Source organism: Onychomys torridus, chromosome 3 (genome assembly GCF_903995425.1).
Source record: "Onychomys torridus chromosome 3, mOncTor1.1, whole genome shotgun sequence".
NCBI lineage: Eukaryota > Metazoa > Chordata > Mammalia > Rodentia > Cricetidae > Onychomys > Onychomys torridus.
This window is the reverse complement of record NC_050445.1, coordinates 42,887,636-42,907,741: the sequence shown is the minus strand read 5'-3', so window position 1 is coordinate 42,907,741 and position 20,106 is coordinate 42,887,636. Positions and strand designations below refer to the sequence as shown.

General features: G+C 38.0%; 1 protein-coding gene across 1 annotated transcript in view; it reads right to left on the bottom strand.

Annotated features, from left to right (window-relative positions):
* Positions 1 to 20,106, bottom strand: part of LOC118579934 (metabotropic glutamate receptor 8) — a 670,399-nt gene that overhangs the window by 70,513 nt on the left and 579,780 nt on the right. The window contains exon 7 of the mRNA XM_036181754.1: positions 6,652 to 7,587. Coding sequence (XP_036037647.1) covers positions 6,652 to 7,587 — 936 coding nt within the window. The remainder of the gene's footprint in view (positions 1 to 6,651; positions 7,588 to 20,106) is intronic.

Below are 20,106 nucleotides of genomic sequence, written 5' to 3'. Positions count from 1 at the left end.
AGCATACAGAACAACATACAGGTACAGATGTGCAAAGCAGATATTGTTCATTTTTTCCATTCTCCTCCCTTTAAAGGATACGTGTGGCTATAAGAACCTCTGGTCTGAGCTGTATAGCCTGCACCTTTCTCCATTGATATCCAGGCTTTGTAGGTATCGGCACTCCAGGTTATGTCAGCTCTTGATGCTTGTGGACTATTCTTTAGAGCAGGTGTTTTATTACTACTCAGAGAGATCTCTCTCACAACCCCTTAAAGCTGTTCACATTTCCAATTACAGCATAAAGATTTTGGTAACTTCTTCCTGGGCTTTTTTCTACATATTTTTTTTCTGCTAAACATTGCCTCAGGAACATCTCCTTTCACCTGCTACAGATTAATGTCTTCCTCATATTTCTTTCACTGATATATTTACATACCTATACTTACAAGCATATGTCTATGCTTGATAAAACACATACAGTGTAGGTATAACTGGCTAGGGAAATAGAGATTAATTGTCTATTTAAATCAAATGAGATCCATGACTTCCATTTATTTGGATACTTTAGTCATTAACAAATATTTTGAAGACTGTTTCAGACTTGTCATCATGCATATGTTTAGAATGCAATGCTGAGAGAAACCAAAGGAACTCCCCCATCCCATCTTCATGGATGACACCTTATCGGGGATGATGCCCAGCACTGATTCATTGCTTACTGTGTGTTAAATACTTTTTGTGACTCACAAATTGTGTAAGTACAAAACTAGAGTTATCTATTAGTTCAAAAAATAATAATGAGACAAAAACACATTTGAAAACAAGTAAACCATCTTCCTGTCCTTTCCCATAATACATAAAATCAAGTGTACTCTGGGTTGAGAATAAGAATGAGCAAAGACAGAGGGTGATTGTTTTATACAGCTCTACAGTTGAATTTGTAGTCTTGGGGGAATTTACTCCCATCAGTGGGAGTATGGCCTCATGCTTATATATTCTCAGCTTACTCAACAGATACAGGAATTAATTCCCTGCACTGATTCTCCAGAGCTATACACTTACAGTACCACAGTTCTGTATCCCCTTACCCCTGCATTGTTTGCTCTACAAAATAGATACGTGGAAAGCACAGGAAGAGGCTAAATGCCCAAAGTAGCAAGACACTACAGCATTTCTTCTCTTGTGAATTTTACACAGAAGAAGCACAACCATTATAATTAGTTTTGTCTTTTGGTTTAAATATTTAGTAGCCCTACTTCAGAATAAGTGAAAGTAACAAATGATTTGAATGGAGATATGTGGCCAATCATTTAATTAGCAAAAATGCCAACAAAAGGTATAATGCTGATCATAGGAAGACTCCTATGTATATAAAAGACCCCAATTATGCACTAACCTGAAAAAACCTAAGTAAATGTTTATATTATTATATTGTCACTATTGTATAAATTACAACATCCACTCACTTAATGGGCACTTACTGAGAATACACTATATAAAAGGCTCTATCTGGGAATGTATTCACTCAGATACATATCTATTAGACAGAAGGTATGGTCTACAAGCTTATATAGGATGGCATTTAAAGGCGAGAAAAGCAAACAGGAGAGTAGTGATGCTAGAAAGGTGGGACTAAAGATGGCTCTAGGTCTCTGACTTGAGTTATGGAGTAGACGCTGTACACGGCCAGGGTGGAAAAGCTGGTTCAGATGTACTGATTTCACTCTCAGGGCATTTTGTTTAGCAGAGTTGTGGAGGAGCTGTTCATTTGTTTGTTTGTTTTACTAAGTTTGCTAGATAGTTTTATGTCAACTTGACACAACGTAAGGTCATCTGAGAGGAGGGAACCTTGAAGAAAATGCCTCCATAAGATAGGGCTGTAGGCAGGTGGGGTGGTGGTGGCACACGCCTTTAACCCCAGCACTCGGGAGGCAGAGGCAGGCGGATCTCTGTGAGTTCCAGGCCAGCCTGGAATACAGAGTGAGTTCCAGGAAGGGCGCAAAGCTACACAAGAAACCCTGTCGCAAAAAACGAATAAATAAATTAATAAATAAATTAATAAATAATAATAAAACTACAACAACAAAAATACTGTAGGCAAGGCTTTTTCTTTTCTTTCTTTCTTTTCTTTGTTTTTGTTTTTGTTTTTTGAGACAGGGTTTCTCTGTATAGCTACTCGCTTTGTAGACCAGGCTGGCCTCGAACTCACAGAGATCCGCCTGCCTCTGCCTCCCGAGTGCTGGCACTAAAGGTGTGCGCCAACTACGCCTGGCTGAGAGCATTTTCTTAATTAGTGCTAGAGGTGGGAGGGCCAAGCCCATTGTGAATGGTGCCATCCCTGGGCTGGTAATTCTCAGTTTCATAAGAAAGCAGGCTGAGCAATACATGATGGGCAAGCCAGTAAGCAGCACCCCTTCATGGCTGGTGCATCAGCTCCTGTGACCAGTTTCCTGCTCTGTTGGAGTTCTTATCCTAACTTCCTTTGATGATGAACTGTAATGTGGAAAAGTAAGTTAAATAAACCCCCCTTTCTTCCCTAACTTACTTTTGGTCATGGTGTTTCACCTTAACATTAGAAACCCTAACTAACACATCTTTCAGCTTTATATTTTTCCATTCTGATATTGCTTTTTGCTTGTTTGTTTGTTTGTTTTTGTTTTTGATTTTATACCCAATGCTCTAGTTGAAACATTGTACTCCTTGGAGTCTGGCAGTGTCTTAACCATCGTCTGGTTTCTGAATTTTATGGGCCCAATTAGGAAAGATAAAATGTCTTTAATATTTCTGCCACCCTATGAGACTCTAACTACCAGTAATGATTATTTTCCTGACTATTAAGTTAATGATTTTAAATATATTTTTGTCTTTTTAGCACAATTATGTGAGTTTGTTTATACCTATGGAATGCCTCCGTAAGATAATGGAAAGTAAACTTCTTGCAATATTTACCATAATTCAGAAGTATGATCAAATTGCATAATTATAAATCTAAAGAAAAAACAGGTGGAGAAGTTAAATAGTGTTTGCTACTGGAAGCAGACAGGACACACTTCAAAGAGCTATCAGCCTTCATGGTTCTGCACTGGATGTTCTTTGTATAACTGAGAACTTGGTTATATAGAAATGTTTGCTGAAGCATCTATACAGATTATTCAACTATCTTTACTTTCATTTCTTGCTTCTTGTAATTTCTGAGAGAGGTGCATGGTTCAACAACTTTCCTGAACTAGACACTATTTTCAGATGGCAGAATGATATGCACCCTGGAAGAAAATTGCTCTTCCTGCTGTTTTCCATGTTACAAATTCTGTGTCACTAATGTATACTTATAAGATGCATAGTTATTTGCTTTTGCATCTCAAATCTGACCTCTCACCATCTCCCCTGCCCTTGAGCCTGGCATCTTGCTGGTGCTGACAGACATCAAGAAGTCATGGTCTGAGAGCCAAGCTGATCCTTACAAGGACACTCAGAGAGGCAGACTGACACGGGTTCAATAATTAGCACAATGCCAGACACAATGCTCAATAAGGATCTGCTGAATTAATGGATGTGTGTGTTGCCTGGCTGTTGTAAATGCTTCAAGTTGATAACCTGGGCTAATTGGCTGAGCATTATAAATGAAAATGGAGGAGTGATCAGCTCTTCTCTCCTACCAGGTCAATAAACTTATTTAAAGACTTCTTTTAAAGATAGAAATGTCTAGTTCATTTTTAATATCCATGCCAATAGCTTTAACAATGTTAAAAATACTCTGAAACAATTCATCTATCATCTTGAATAACAAAGATACTTTGAAAGAAAAGCAGACAGTAATTTTTAAGGTAAGTTTTAGGATAGCACATAATTCTATTCTATAAAGTACTTCAATAGCAAAGACTAGTTATGATCTAATAGCTCATGCTATAGTGAAGGTCTAAATTTTACAACCTGGAGACTAAAGGATACATCTCTATAACATTCTGAAAATCCCAACAGTTATTACTTATTATTGAGTTCTGCAGACTTTCTCACATTTAATCACATCATAAATACAAAATAAATTCCAGTTAGCATATTTTTATTTGTTTTACAATTTGTTTCTAAAACATACTTTTATTCCACAAAGCTAAGAAAGAGAAAAAGAAACTGGCTAACCACATTCAATCATGTCTCTAAAGGTATGGATATGTCCATACTCATAAAATTAAATATAATATCCAGATTTTCAAATAGATATACACCTCTCACAGGCTCAGCATCACAGTGAGCAGTCTCAGTTCCCTGGCATGCTTCTATGTTCAATTGACATTCAAACCTTTATCTCAATTGCTGCTTTTTCGGAGACAACTACAAATCTGTAATGCTATTGTTTTGGGAGAAAATATTTTATTTAGAAAATTTATTCTTTAAGAATTTTATGTATGTTTACAGTGAAGTATGATAATATCCATGCTGTTCTTTCTTCCTCCAGTTCTTCTCCAGGTCCCTCATCCAATAAATGTGCCTTCCAACTCATGCTCTTTTCTTTTAAATAAAAACTAAACACAAAGCCCTATTAATGTTGCCCATATGTAAATAAATGTGGAGATTACCCACTGGAGCATGGGTAGCCTATATCAGCACCCCATTCTTGAAGAAGAATGACTTCTCATTCCCCAGCAGCTGTCAATTGACAGCTCCTTGGTTTGGGCAGAACTTCATGAGCTCCTCCCTGGGAGAAGATACTTGAATAATTTTAAAGAACTACTAAGAACTCAAATCTGAAATACTGTGTTATCCAATACCTTCATACAAGATGATGATTTTATTTATTTTAATGTTAGAGCACTTAATTCTAAAAAAAAAAAAAAAAAACGAACATAATCACAATTTTTTTTAACAATTGTATGAAAATTAACAGTCCTATTGTTTAAAATGTAAGAAAAGAGGATGAATAACAAGCTAGATAACACAGATGATCTCCTCTGCTTCATGTATTTCTTGGTCACCAAGAGTTCAGTTAACATGTAATGGCCCTCTGTAGGTAATGCAGTAGACAAGAAGAGGTTCCAATACTCAATATAACAACTGCTTACATTACTGTTACTAGTCATGTATATATTTGAGTATTTTCAAACTTGAAGAGATACTATTTACATGACTAAACCAACAAGAAGTCAAACACTGGACTTTGTGACACTTATTTTCCAACTTCTATATTCTTTCACAAGTTAGATTTAAAGGTTTAATTTCTAATACATTTCCATCCTTATATATTGAAATACAGTTTGTCATTACTAAGAGTCTAATCCATGACTGTCTCACTTTCAACTTCCCTCTGTGTGCTAGATCCCATGTCAAATGTCCATGGCCCCCACAAAGCCAGGCCATCAGGATAGTGGTGGGGATCACAAATCCATTGCAAGTTCATGCTAGTCATCAGAATTTACTAAAGTTCTTTTTTTTTTTTTTTCTGTCCAAACATGGTTGCAAGCTCCAATGATCCAGTGAAGGCTGAGTGGTCATTCTAATAAGCTCTCTGTCCTCTTGTGGAAGACTTTTCATCTGACTTGGTTGAGATTTTAAGTTACACGGGACCTCACATTTTTCTTTACAGTCCCAGGAATATAATTTCCTATGATATCATTGATGACTTTCTAATGATGGAGGGTGGACAGATGTTTAAGTCTTCTCTTTGAGAGATCTTTCTTACATACACATTAAGGCTGAAGGATTATCACTATAGACATCTAACATCTCCTTGTGTGCTATAAGCTTCTTCACCCCACCTCCCAAATCTAGGAACTCAGGGTTAACTTTGGCTCTCAGCTTCCTTATCTGTAGAACTGTATGCATCTAGATAAACAAACAACACATCTCATGTGAATGTTTTCTCTACCATCAGTATTTAATGTGGGAAAATGTGAACTGAAGATTAATGACAAAGGAAATTACTTCAAGAAGGTCAATTGATCTTCACTTACAAATATAAACAACTTTATACAATTGTCCACTGCTTTCTTAATTATTCACAACCTCGATCATTTGTAAATATAAAATTAACAAGAATAGGGGCTGGGGAGAAGTGGTAAGTGGTTAGGAGTGTATTAACACATTTCAGCATGTTTTGGTTTTGGTTGTGTTGCTATAAATTCTGCTTCTATGATTGGAATTGTAACTGTCAAGGAATGTTTTTGTTGTTGTTGTTGTTGTTTTTTTGGGTTTTTTTTGTTTTTTTTTTTTTTTTTGTTTTGTTTGTTTGTTTTTTTTCCCAGAGATTCCACAGAACAGAAAAGATGTCATTTGCTTTGCAGTGGGATCTCTCAGGGATAGCTCACCTCTGTGAGCCCATCTGCCCTTTCTGCCTCTGTCTTTTAATTAACATTTGGAAAATAACAGTGACATTGTAGATAACAGGGATAGGAAAAAAGACCCATAAAATGATAGGAAGTCTGTCAATCTTCAACCCTGCTAAAGACCATGCAATAGTGGTACTCAGGGGGAAAAAAGTCAATCATAGGCCATACATACTCAACCTTCACAGACACACACACACACACACACACACACACACACACACACACACCACAGACTAAAGCATCTTGAAAGAATATAAATTAACTCAAAGTAGGAAAAAATAATTCTTAATAAATTTAAATTTAAATAAAATCAGGAAAAGGGCTGTCAAAAGAATTTCCTGCTGCTTACCTTCTCTGCTGACTGGGCTGTACCAAAAAAGATGGGGATGAAAGCTAACCAAATGATGCAAGTGGTGTACATGGTAAATCCAATAGGTTTGGCTTCATTGAACGTCTCTGGGACCCCTCTGGTTTTAATGGCATAAACAGTACAAGTGACCATCAGGAGGATACTGTATCCCAGTGAACAAATGAGTGACAGATCAGAAATGTCACACTTGAGCACTCCCCTGGCATTCTCCGGATCTAGTGTCCGCTGTTCTCCATAGTCAATGATGGTGTGGGGGGGATCCACAACAAACCACACAAACACTCCAAGGAGCTGGACCGAGATGAGGCTGAAAGTGATCACCAGCTGGGAGGCTGGACTGATAAACTTAGGTGCTGTGACAGATTTCTTCCCCTGCTCAAATATTCGGTGGATACGGTTTGTTTTGGTCAAAAGTGCTGCATAGCTGAAACACATACCAAGTCCCAGGAAAATCCGTCTGAAGGAGCATATGATTGTGTCAGGTGCCGCAATCATCAAAAAAGTGATTGAATAGCAGAGAAAAATCCCCGTGAGGAGCACGTAACTAAGTTCCCGCCCGGAAGCTCTCACGATAGGTGTGTCATTATAGCGGACAAATGTCACAATCACAAAGGTGGTGGCAATGATTCCCAATATTGCTATGAACACAGGTACCACGGCCCAGGGAGAATGCCACTCCAGTTTGATGATGGGGATCCTCTGGCAGCCTGTGCGGTTGATGTTTGGTCTCTGATCCAAAGGGCAGAGTTCACAGGAGAGTTCATCCACCTGGTAGTTATAACCCTCACAGCGTTCACAGTGCCAGCAGCAAGGGACCCCTTTCACGGTTTTCTTCCTCTCCCCGGGCTTGCACGGCAGGCTGCAGACAGATGCTGGGTGTGTGTGTTCTCTATTAGCCCACCGCATATCTTCCACCTGTGGGTATAAAAAATTAATGAGCCTTTCATTTTTTCCCCATTTATAATATCCTAATCCTAGCCACAGGTTTGTAATAAATCACTGAAGGCTGACAGTACAAATACAGTTTACCATAATATGGGTCTCATTTCTTTCCCTGATATTGACTTTATAAAAGTGTTAAATGATTGTAGCCAATCAATCACTTGGATCATCAACTAGATGAGTGTCATTACTTTCCACTTACCTCTTCATGGCTGACCACTATGATATCAAAGAAAGATTTATTGGCCCAAACAGTTTTAATATGAAAGCTTTAAAACTTAAATAAGAGGGATAAAGACAAAACAAAGCAAAAAATCCCCCATGGAAAGGTCTTTTGGAACTAATCACAAATACAAAAGTCAAAATCTTTCAAACACTAAATTAAGACACAGAAGTGTATAAACAATGATTCATATCTTTATAAAATAGTTGGGGGAAATTCAGAGGACTACATGTTGATTTTGAAAGGAAATGATGAAAGCAGTTATTCTCTGACTTTGCATTGGCTCAAGGATAAAACAATATTTACATGCTAGACTTACACTAACAAAGTTATGTTCAATAAAAGACTTAAAGAAAATGTTTATTATTGAATACTTGCAATCTTAAAGGTGGCTGAAAGCAATGAAATTATTACCAATGAGGCTACATAAAGGAGAACAAAAAAGGCACCACACAGAGATGGGACATGTAGAGAGCAAATTTGAAAGTGCTGGCATTTGGAAGCCTCTTAGTGGCACAGACACATAAAAAACCAACCAACAAACAAATAAATAAATAACCAAAGTGAAATTTTTATTTCCCAAGGCCAACTTCATTAACCATTACAAGGAATTACTATGCCCATGGTAGTCATCTTCCCAGATAGCCCCTAGTGCCCTCTCTTCCTTGAATCTGTGCACTCAATGTGGTCGCTTCTCACCCTGAAAGAGGGACCTATTTAAACAATGCAGTGTTCAAGGGATTATAGGCATGACTTCTGAAGCTCTGTCATAAAAATCACTTTTTTCTTCACCCTTGTTTTCTCTTGTATCACTCATGCCCAGGAAAGCACCACCACAGTGTCGTAAAAACTCTCAAGCAAGCACAAGGTAAAGATCAGAGTCCCTTGCCAGCCACAGCAATGAATTGCCATGTTCAGAACCACCTAGAAAGTAGCTGCTTGGCTTCAGTCATGCCCTCGGATGAATTCAGCCCTTGTTTCCAACTTAAATATGGAAATCACTAAACTTGAACCACCCAGCTAAGTTGTTCCTGAATTCTCAAGCTCAACACATGTGTAAGGTAACACGTGTTTATTGTTTCTATATTTTTGACAGCTTCATTCATGTATAGAACATATGTTGAGCATATTTACCTCTACTATGCTCCCTTGCACTCTCCCAGTAATCCTGTTCCTCTCCCCAACTGCTCCATCTTCTCCTTTCATATCTTTTGTTAGTTTGTGAAACCCATTAAGTTTAATTATGGTCACTTAGTTGTAAGCCTATAACTTTTGGAGCTATTTTTACACAGCAATAAAATAACTAATGCAGCTCAAATTAAGTTTGCCCAGTCTGTGGCCACTATAACTCTAACATCAGCTAGGTAATCCATGGAAAAGGCAAACCAGGTAACAGCAGTCATGTATCTTAAAGTGATCAGTGTGCAAGGTAAGCCTCACTCCCCTATTGCTTTTAAGGTGGCCTCCCTTTGAGGACCAGGTGATGGGGACTATTCTTATGGAAAATGACTTAAGAATGCTTTCCTCCCTTGAATCTTCCCTGGAATGTTGAGGTCAGGAATTGCAGTCCCTGGTCCCTAAACTCTGAACTTGCTAGGAATATCTGAATCTACCCAAAGTGGAGTAAAGAATTGTAAGGTCACTTTGAGTGTCAGAACACTACCAGAACCATCCTGCTTGCTTCCCAAGAATCAAACTAACTTCTTTTACAACTCCATTAGTTTCCCATTTAGTTTTCATGACTCTAAAGGGAAATTTATTTACTTGGAGGGTTTCAGTGAGACAGAAAGAAATCTTGGACTAAAAGCATGTAGTCAGAACCTTCTCAAAAATACTGAAAAACAGAAATATTCTATTTAGTGGCTGAAATATTGATTTTAGACGATAATGGATTCATCATAAAGGACACTTGAAAGTTACATTTCAAAGGTAATTATTATACATCTAAATCGCAATTTGTCTGAGGCTTCAGATTTAAAAAAAAAAAAGAGAGAGAGAGAGAAAGAGAGAGATTTAGCGTCGTCTAATCCAACACAGAAATTAAAGCCAGCAAAAAAAGTCTCAGAACATTAAACTTAAAAATTAACAGAAAAATGAAACAAAATTACTATTTGCAGATGATAAGCTATTATATATAAGAGATCATAGTAACTCCACTAGAAAACATCTAGAAATGATCAACACATTCAGCAAAAGTGGAAGGATACAAAAATCGGCCTTTCTGTATACCAATAGCAAGCACGCTGAGAAGGACATCATATACACACTTCCATTTACAATGGCCTCACAAAGATATAGGTATGAACTTAAGGAGGTCAAAGTAAGCTACAATAAAACATTTAAATCTCTGAAGGAAGAAGTTGAGGAAGATATTAGAGGAAGAAATTGTCACTTTTACATAACATTTCCAACTTAAACAACATTTTAAAATGGAAACAAATAAAACAAAAAACATAGGGAGGCTATGAAAATAGACCCAGCAGTTAAAAGCACTTGCTGCTCTTAACAGAGGTCCTATGTGTGGTTCCCAGCACTCCCATGACAATTCATAAATAACTGTACCTCCAGTTCCAGAGAATGTGACACTCTCTTCTAGCCTCTGTGGGGCATGGTACACACATGGTGCACTCACATATATTTAAAATAAAAATGAATAATGTTATTTTTAAAGAATGCAAAAAAATCTTACTTTGAATGCAATACAAAATAAAAATAAGATTGATTTCATTTGTTGTAGTATTAAAATCAAAATACTTAAAAATAAGCTTAGCTAAAGTAGTATAAGATTTATTCATTAAAACTACAAGACATGGAGTGCCTGGGTTATAGTCAGAGAGGCAGCTGTGCCTGGGTCCCACCGCTGGACACAGGCCACTCTGGGAGGACCTGACCAACTTGACCCCAGGTGCCTGCCAATGGCAGGCCTGCAGGAAGGCTCCCCTTTTCCAAGAGTGCAGGCAGACACTGCAGTCTCCACACCCTGCCCCCACACCCATCTGCTGGAGACCCCAGCCACTTCCTGAGACTCAGAGACCAGCCTCTAGCTTCCATCCTGCCCTGGAACTCCCATCTGGACCAGAGACCAGAGGAACTCCCATCTGGAAAAGAGGAGCTCCCATCTGGACAAAATAAGGAGACATCAGGGACTTCCTGAGACTCTGAGCCCAGCCCCCCAGCTCCTATCTGGCCAGCACTCTCATCTGGACCAGCACTCCCATCTGGCCCAGAACTTCCATCTGGACCAGAGAGAGGCTCCCTAAATCTGTCAACTCTCTCTGGACCAGGTACACTGAAAAGACCAAGAACGAACACAAGAGGAGATGGGCAGACATCAAGGCAGAAGTACATACAACAAAATAAAGAGCAATACAGCATCACCAGAACCTAGTCCTTCTCCAACAGCTAGACCTGAACATCACGGAATGGAAGAAGAAGAAGAAGAAAACAACCTTATAAGTAACATCATGAAGAGGCTAGAGCCTTATATAGAAGAAATGAAAAATAAAGTAGAGGAAGAGACAAACAAAAAAATGGGATGAATGCTATAAAAAACTAAAGGAAAGGACAATTAAAACAGAAGAAAACAATAAATCCTTGAATGAAAATCATGAAAAAGCAAGGGAGACAATCCAAGATCTGAAGAGGGAAATAGAAAAAATGAAGAAGACACTATAGCAGAAGGAATGTTGGAAATAGAAAATCTGAGTAAACAAACAGGAACTTCAGAGGCAAGTATAACCAACAGAATGCAAGAGATGGAAGAGAGGATCTCTGGTGCTGAAGACACGGTAGAAGAAATAGATTCATCAGTCAAAGAAAACACTAAAACCAACAAAGTCATGACCCAAAATGTCCAAGAAATTTGGGACATCATGAAAAGATCAAACCTATGAAAAATAGGGATAGAGGAAGGAGAAGAATACCAACTCAAGGTCACAGAAAATATATTTAACAAGATCATAGAAGAAAACTTTCCCAACTTAAAGAAGGAAATGCCTGAGAAGATACAAGAAGCCTAGAGAACACCAAACAGACTAGACCTCCAAAAAAAGTCCCCTCGGCACATAATAATTAAACAACTGAATGTACAGAATAAAGAAAGAATATTAAGGGCAGCAAAGGAAAAAGCCCAAGTGACTTATAAAGGCAAACCCATCAGAATAACACCCGATTTCTCACTGGAGACTTTGAAAGCCAGAAGGACCTGGACAGATATAATGCAGACACTAAGAGACCATGGATGCCAGCCTACACTAATATACCCAGCAAAACTTTCAATCATCATAGATGGAGTGAACAAGACCTTTCAAGACAAAACCAGATTTAAACAATACTTACCCACAAACCCAGCCCTACAGAAAGCACTAGAAGGAAAATTCCAACCTAAGAAAGGCAGATACACCCATGAAAACACAGGCAATAGATAACACCACAGCAGTAAACCCCAAAGAAAAGAAGTACACACACACTACCACCAAAAAATAAAAATAACAACAGGAACGAACAATCACTGGTCATTAATATCCCTTAATATCAATGGACTTCATTCACCTATAAAAAGACACAGACTAACAGAATGGATATGAAAACAGGACCCATCTTTCTGCTGCATACAAGAAACACACCTCAAATTCAAAGACAGATACCTCCTAAGAATAAAAGGCTGGGAAAAGACTTTCCAATCAAATGGTCTTAAGAAGCAAGATGGTGTAGCCATCCTAATATCCAGCAAAATAGACTTCAAACTAAAATCAAACAAAAGAGACAATGAAGGACATTACATACTCATCGCAGGAAAGATCCACCAATATGAAGTCTCAATTCTGAACATTTATGCCCCAAACACAAGGGCACCCACATATGTAAAAGAAACATTACTAAAGCTTAAATCACATATAAAACCCCACACATTAATAGTGGGAGACTTCAACATCCCACTTTCACATCTGGACAGATCAGCCAAATTGAAACTTAACAGAGACATAATGGACTTAACTGATGTTATGGCACAAATGGACTTAATCGATATCTACACAACATTCTACCCAAACAAAGAAGAATATACCTTCTTCTCAGCACCCCATGGAACCTTCTCTAAAATAGACCACATACTTGGCCACAAAGCAAATCTCAACATATACAAAACAATTGGAATAACCTCCTGTGTTCTATCAGACCACCATGGTTTAAAGTTAGATTTCAACAACAGAAAAAACTACAGAAATACTACAATCTCATGGAAACTGAACAATGTTCAACTGAATCACCAATGGGTTAAGGAAGAAATAAAGAAAGAAATTAACGACTTCCTAGAGATCAATGAAATGAATACACCACATACCCAAACTTATGGGATGCGATGAAAGCAGTGCTAAGAGGGAAATTCATAACACTGAATACCCACATAAAGAAGCTGGAGAAATCTCATGCTAGTGACTTGACAGCACACCTGAAAGCCCTTGAACAGGAAGAAGCAAAGTCTCCCAGGAGGAACAGATGCCAGGAATTATCAAATTGAGAGGTGAAATCAATAAAATAGAAATAAAGAGAACAATACAAAGGATTAATGAAACAAAGAGTTGGTTCTTTGAGAAGATCAACAAGATAGACAAGCCCTTATCCAAACTAACCAAAGGACAGAGGGAGAGCATCAAATTAACAAAATCAGAAATGAAAAGGAGGGACACAACAACAGACAATGAGGAAATCCAGAGAATCATCAGGTCACACTTCAAGAACCTCTGCTCCACAAAACTGGAAAATCTAAAAGAAATGGATAATTTTCTGGATAGGTACCACATACCTAAGTTAAATCAAGACCAGATAAACCATTTAAATAGTCCAATAACCCCTATGGAAATAGAATCAGTCATTAAAAGTCTCCCAACCAAAAAAGCCCTGGACCTGATGGTTTCACTGCAGAATTCTACCAGATGTTCGAAGAAGACTTAATACCAATACTCTTTAAATTGTTCCACACATTAGAAGAACGAGGCATATTACCAAACTCCTTCTATGAGGCTACAATTACCCTGATTCCCAAACCAAACAAAGATGCTACAAAGAAAGAAAATCTCCCTCATGAACATTGATGCAAAAATACTCAATAAAATACTGGCAAACAGACTCCAAGAACACATCAAAACAATTATCCACCATGATCAAGTAGGCTTCATCCCAGGGATGCAAGGGTGGTTCAACATATGAAAGTACATCAATGAAATACACCATATAAACAAACTCAAGTAAAAAAAAACACATGATCATCTCACTAGATACAGAAAAGGCATTTGACAAAATCCAACAGCCCTTCATGATAAAGGTCTTGGAGCAATCAGGAATCAGGGAACATACCTAAACATAATAAAGGCAATCTACAGCAAGCCAACAGCCAACATCAAAATAAATGGAGAGAAACACAAAGCAATACCACTAAAATTAGGAACAAGGCAAGGATGTCCCCTCTCCCCCTACTTATTCAATATAGTAGTTGAAGTTCTAGCCAGAGCTATAAGACACCATAAAGAGATTAAGGGGATACAAATTGGAAAGGAAGAAGTCAAGCTTTCCCTATTTGCAGATGACATGTTAGTATACATGAGTGATCCCAAAAATTCAACCAAGGAACTGATACAGCTAATAAAAACCTTCAGCAACATTGCAGGATACAAGATCAACTCAAAAAATCAGAAGCCCTTCTATATACGGTAGACAAACAGGCTGAGAAGGAAATCAGAGATACATCACTGTTTACAAAAGCCACAAATGTTATAAAATACCTTGGGGTTACTCTAACTAAGCATGTGAAGTACTGATATGACAAGAACTTTAAGTCCCTGAAATAAGAAATTGAAGAAAGTTGTCAGAAAATGGAAAGATCTCCCATGCTCATGGATAGGCAGGATTAACATAGTAAAAATGGAGATCTTAACAAAAGCAATCTACAGATTCAACGCAATTCCCATCAAATTACCAACACAATTCTTCACAGATCTGGAAAGAATAATACTCAACTTCATATGGAAAAACAAAAAACCCAGGATAGACAAAAGAATCTTGTACAATAAAACAACCTCTGGAGGCATCACAATCCCTGACCTCAAGCTATACTATAGAGCTACAGTAATAAAAACAGCTTGGTACTAGCATAAAAACTGACATGTGGACCAATGGAATCGAATTGAAGACCCTGACATTAACCCGCACACCTATGAACATATAATTTTTGACAAAGAAGCCAAAAATGTAAAAGGGAAAAGGAAAGCATCTTCAACAAATGGTGCTGGCATAACTGGATGTCAATGTGTAGAAGGCTGCAAATAGATACATATCTGTCACCATGCACAAAATTTAAATCCAAGTGGATCAAAGACCTCAACATAAATCCAGCTACTCTGAACCTGATAGTAGAGAAAGTAGGAAGTACTCTTGAATGCATTGGCACCCGAGATCACTTTCTAAATATAACACCAGTAGCACAGACACTGAGAGAAACAATCAATCAATGGGACATGTTGAAACTGAGAAGCTTTTGTAGAGCAAAGGACACTGTCAACAAGATAAAGTGATGGCCTACAGAATGGAAAAAGGTCTTCACGAACCCCACATCTGACAGAGGGCTGATATCCAGAATATATAAAGAACTCAAGAAATTAGACATCAAAATGCCCAACAGTCCAATTAAGAAATTGGCTATAGAACTAAACAGAGAATTCTCCACAGAGGAAGTTCAAATGGCCTAAAGACATTTAAGGAATTGCTCAACTTCCCTAATTATCCAGGAAATGCAAATCAAAACGACTCTGAGATACCATCTTACACCTTTCAGAGTGGCTAAGATGAGAAGCACAGAAGACAGCTTATGCTGGAGAGGATGTGGAGCAAGGGGAACAATCCTCCACTGCTGGTGGGAATGCAAGCTTGTATAGCCACTTTGGAAATCAATATGGCGCTTCCTTAGAAAATTGGGAATCCATCTCCCCCAAGACCCAGCTATAGCACTCTTGGGCATATACCCAAGGTATGCTCAATCATACCACAAGGGCATTTGTTCAGCTATGTTCGTATCAGCTTTGTTTGTAATAGCCAGAACCTGGAAACAACCTAGATGCCCTTCAACTGAAGAATGGATAAAGAAAATATGGTACATATACACAATGGAGTACTTACTACTCAGCAGAGAAAAACAATGACATCATGAGGTTTGCAGGCAAATGGATGGATCTAGAAAAAATCATCCTGAGTGAGGTAACCCAGACTCAGAAGGACAAACACGGAATGTACTCACTCATAGGAGGATACTAGATGTAAAACAAAGATGACTAAACTGCTACACAACTCCAGGGAAGCTACCTAGAAAACGGGACCCTAGGAAAGACCCAAGGATCACCCAATGACAGAGAAATGGATGAGATCTACATGAACAACGTGGATGACAGTGGGAGTAATGAAGGGCAAGTTTTGAGGGAAAGAAAGCTTAGAGGAGCAGGAGATCCCAGCTGGATCAAGAACAGAAAGGGAGAACAAGGAATAAGAGACCATGTTAAATGATGACCACATGAGAACAGGAATAGGCAGCGTGATGGAGAGGTCCCCAGAAATCCACAATGATATATCCTCTGTAGTCTGCTGGCAATGGTCAAGAGAAAGCCTGATCTGACCTAGTCTGGTGATCAGATGGCCAAACACCCTAACAGTTGTCTTGGAACTCTCATCCAATAACTGATGGAAGTGGATGCAGAGATCCTCAGTCAGGTCCCAGGTGGAGCTCCAGGTGTCCAACTGTCGTGAAAGAGGAGGGTCTGCAAGAGCGTGAATTGTTGAATCCAAGATTGCAAAAAGCACAGGGACAAATAGACAAATGAATGGAAGCATATGAATTATGAACCAAAGGCTGTGGAGCCCCCAGCTGGATCAGGCCCTCTGGATAAGTGAGACCATTGACTAGCTTGATCTGTTTGGGAAGCATCCAGTCTGTGGGACCAGGATCTGTCCTTAGTGCATGAGCTGGTTCTTTGGAACCTTGGGCTTACACAGGGACACTTTGCTCAGTCTGGAAGGAGGTGACAGGACCTGCCTGTACTGAATCCACCAGGTTTAAATGAATCCCCAGGGGTGCCTTGATCCTGGAAGACATGGGAATGGAGAGGAGGGGCTGGAGGGAAGGTGGGTGTGGGGCGGTAGGGGGGAGGACAGGGGAACCCATGGCTGATGTATAAAATTTAAAACACATAATAATAAAGAAAAAAATTATTTATTAAAAAATGTTTTACTTTGGTATAGATTTTAGTCTACTGATACAAACTTAAAGTTAATTTTGTTATATTGTGTGTATATTTCTACTCTTGTTTAAGGTATTTTGTTTGTACAGCTCATTTTAAATTGAAATGGATAATTAAAAATTTATTAATTATTAGTCATCTATGATAATCATACTCATAGCCATGTTAGTTAAGTCTTCTAGATATAAAGAGAGATATTTCAGATAGACAGGTAATCCTCAAAAGCTTCAAAGGTCTACAGAATATGGCATTTTAAATATATTTAAAATTTAGACTTTCTGGACAGTGAAACATATCTGCTCCTAGCAGCACCGATTTACTTCAGAGAGGAGGATGGGCATTGAAGACACTTCATATGGAGTTTATCATCACCTTGGCAAAAATAGCCATTTGGGCAAGAAACTGTTCTTGCCTGGACTGCTCGATCAACTGGACATGCAGGACCCATAGAAAGGTGACCACTGAACTTTGCTTGACAAAATGGTCCTTCAGGTTCCTGCTTCACAGAGGAAACTGCCAGACATTCTACAGGACACTGAGAGAAGTGACCAAGAGATGCTAGCCCTGTGGGCTGAAGACAAATGCCCTAACTTTACAAAGGAACATTTGGTGACTGTCCAGGCTGCCAGCTGTCTCCTTCTACTCTTGCAAGACTCCTGAAAAATGCTTACATCCTTCTCCCGGTACTCAGGTAATATTATATCCTTCTGAGGTCTTTGATGTGGTTGAAGACTAGATAGTTATAATATCCTCAGTTATGATAAAAGATAAGTTAGATATAAAACCTTAGACTCACAAATATAAGATAGATAGGATATCTTCTTTAATATTGTAACTGTAATTCTTGCTTGATAATTGTTTTGTTATATGTAATTGTACTATGTAAAAGTTAAAACCTTCCTTTAAAAAAGAAAAGGGGAAGTGCTGTGGATATCGCTTTGTGTAAATAAAGTCCTGATTGGCCAGTGGCCAGGCAGGAAGTATAGGCAGGACAAGAGAGAAGAGAATTCTGGGAAGTAGAAGGCTGGGGGGAGACACCGCCAGCCGCCACCATGAAAAGCAAATTGTAAAGACACTGGTAAGCCACAAGCCATGTGGCAAAGTATAGACTAACAGAAATGGGTTAATTTAAGATAGAAGTAGATAACAAGAAGTCTGTCATGGCCATACAGTTTCTAAACAAAAAACAAAAATCAAAAAACAAAAACAAAAAAAACCAACTACAAGATATTATTAAAAATGAAACAAAATAAAGCTTAATCAATTAAAAGAAATCCCATGCTCATAGATCATAATACCTACTATTGCTAAGACAATAATACTTCAAATTTATCTACAGATTAAAAATAATGTCTATCAAAACCTCAGATGGATTCTCTGTTGAAATTTACCAGTGGATCCAAAATTTCACATTAAGGGATCTAGAAAAAGCAAAATCATTTTGAAAATGAAGAACAAAGTTGGTACTCACACTGATTTTTTTAAATATTGATTTTTATGTGTTTTGCTCAGACATGTATATGTGCAATATGTGCATGCCTGGTGCAAGCAGAGACCAAGAGAGGGCATTGGATCTCCTTTGCCTGGTGTTGCCGACAATTGTGAGCTGCCACATGGGCACTGGAAGCAGAATCCACATGCTCTAGAAGAGCAGCAAATCTTCTTAACCTTTGAACCATCTCACTGAAACTGATTTTAAAATCTATCATCCAAGAATTATGATATAAAATAAACTGGTATAAAATAAACAAACTAGAAATAATAATTTAGAAATAAATTCATGCATGCATGGCCAACTGACTGTAAAAAAAAAATAAGACTATTGGGCATTAATTTACATACAAAAGAGTAAAGTGAAACCCTGCACACATTAAGTAAAAAGGTCACCCATATTTGGCTCTGGTCTAAGTCAGTTTTTCCCCACTTTGGAGTAAGAGTTGTGTTTCATATCAGCATAGTAATAAAGATGGTGGTACAAACTTGAAATGCTTTAGAGACAACAAAAATAGACAAAGAGTAAGGGCAAGAAAGGAATAAAAATGACGTTTAGATTTCTGATCTGAAATTCAGTTGCAGCAAGTACCTCCCACATCTTGTTTAATCCATCACTAACCTCCATAGCCATGTGAAACCGTGATCCTGTGCAACACCATGGTAACGGATAGCCATTATTGGTCAACTACTTTAGTACTTATAACATTCTTACATAGCATTTTAATGGCATGTAATTAATGTACTTATTTGATTGGTTCTAATTTATATAAAGTAGTGTGTTTTTAAGATTATAGGTTCTATGTTTTGGACACACTTAAAAAGTTTACTTAAAGTACACATTCTTCCTTGCTAGAGATTACAGTTCAATGGGTCTGGGAAGGAACACTAAGTCCACCTTTTAAAAAGTACTCCTTATTCTAAGTAGGTTTTGCACAGTAATTACAAGCATACCTTGCTAAACATTCATTTAAATTGCATTTTCTTTGGGACACTATGGGCCACTTATCTACCATTACATTCTACATCCTAATGTGATAACTAGTCCCTAATAATCTTTGATGAATCTTTGTTGAATGAATAAAGAAGGAATGAAAGCAAGAATGAGCACTGGTGGTCTTCATTGAAAAGGATAGTATGGAAGAATAATTGATATTGAAAAGCAAATCATGATTTGGTTCATGAATTTCTGAGTCGAAATTGCCTACAGCTAAGATTACAAAGGCTCAGTCATGTGCAAGGCAATTAGGGCAATAAATATTCATAATATTTATTCTAACCTCCAGAAATGGGAGGAAATATGAAGGCAAGCAGAACCTAAACACACTAAAACAGAGATTCAGGAAGATCAGTACTGGGGGGAAAGGTGTGGTCTGAAGGACAGCAAGGAAGAACCCAGTCTAACAGCCAAGAAGCCAAGCAGATTCATAATATTGAGGAAGAAGAAGTGGTCTATGGTTCCCAGAGGTAGTCAAATTTTATGAGGAAATTATTTGA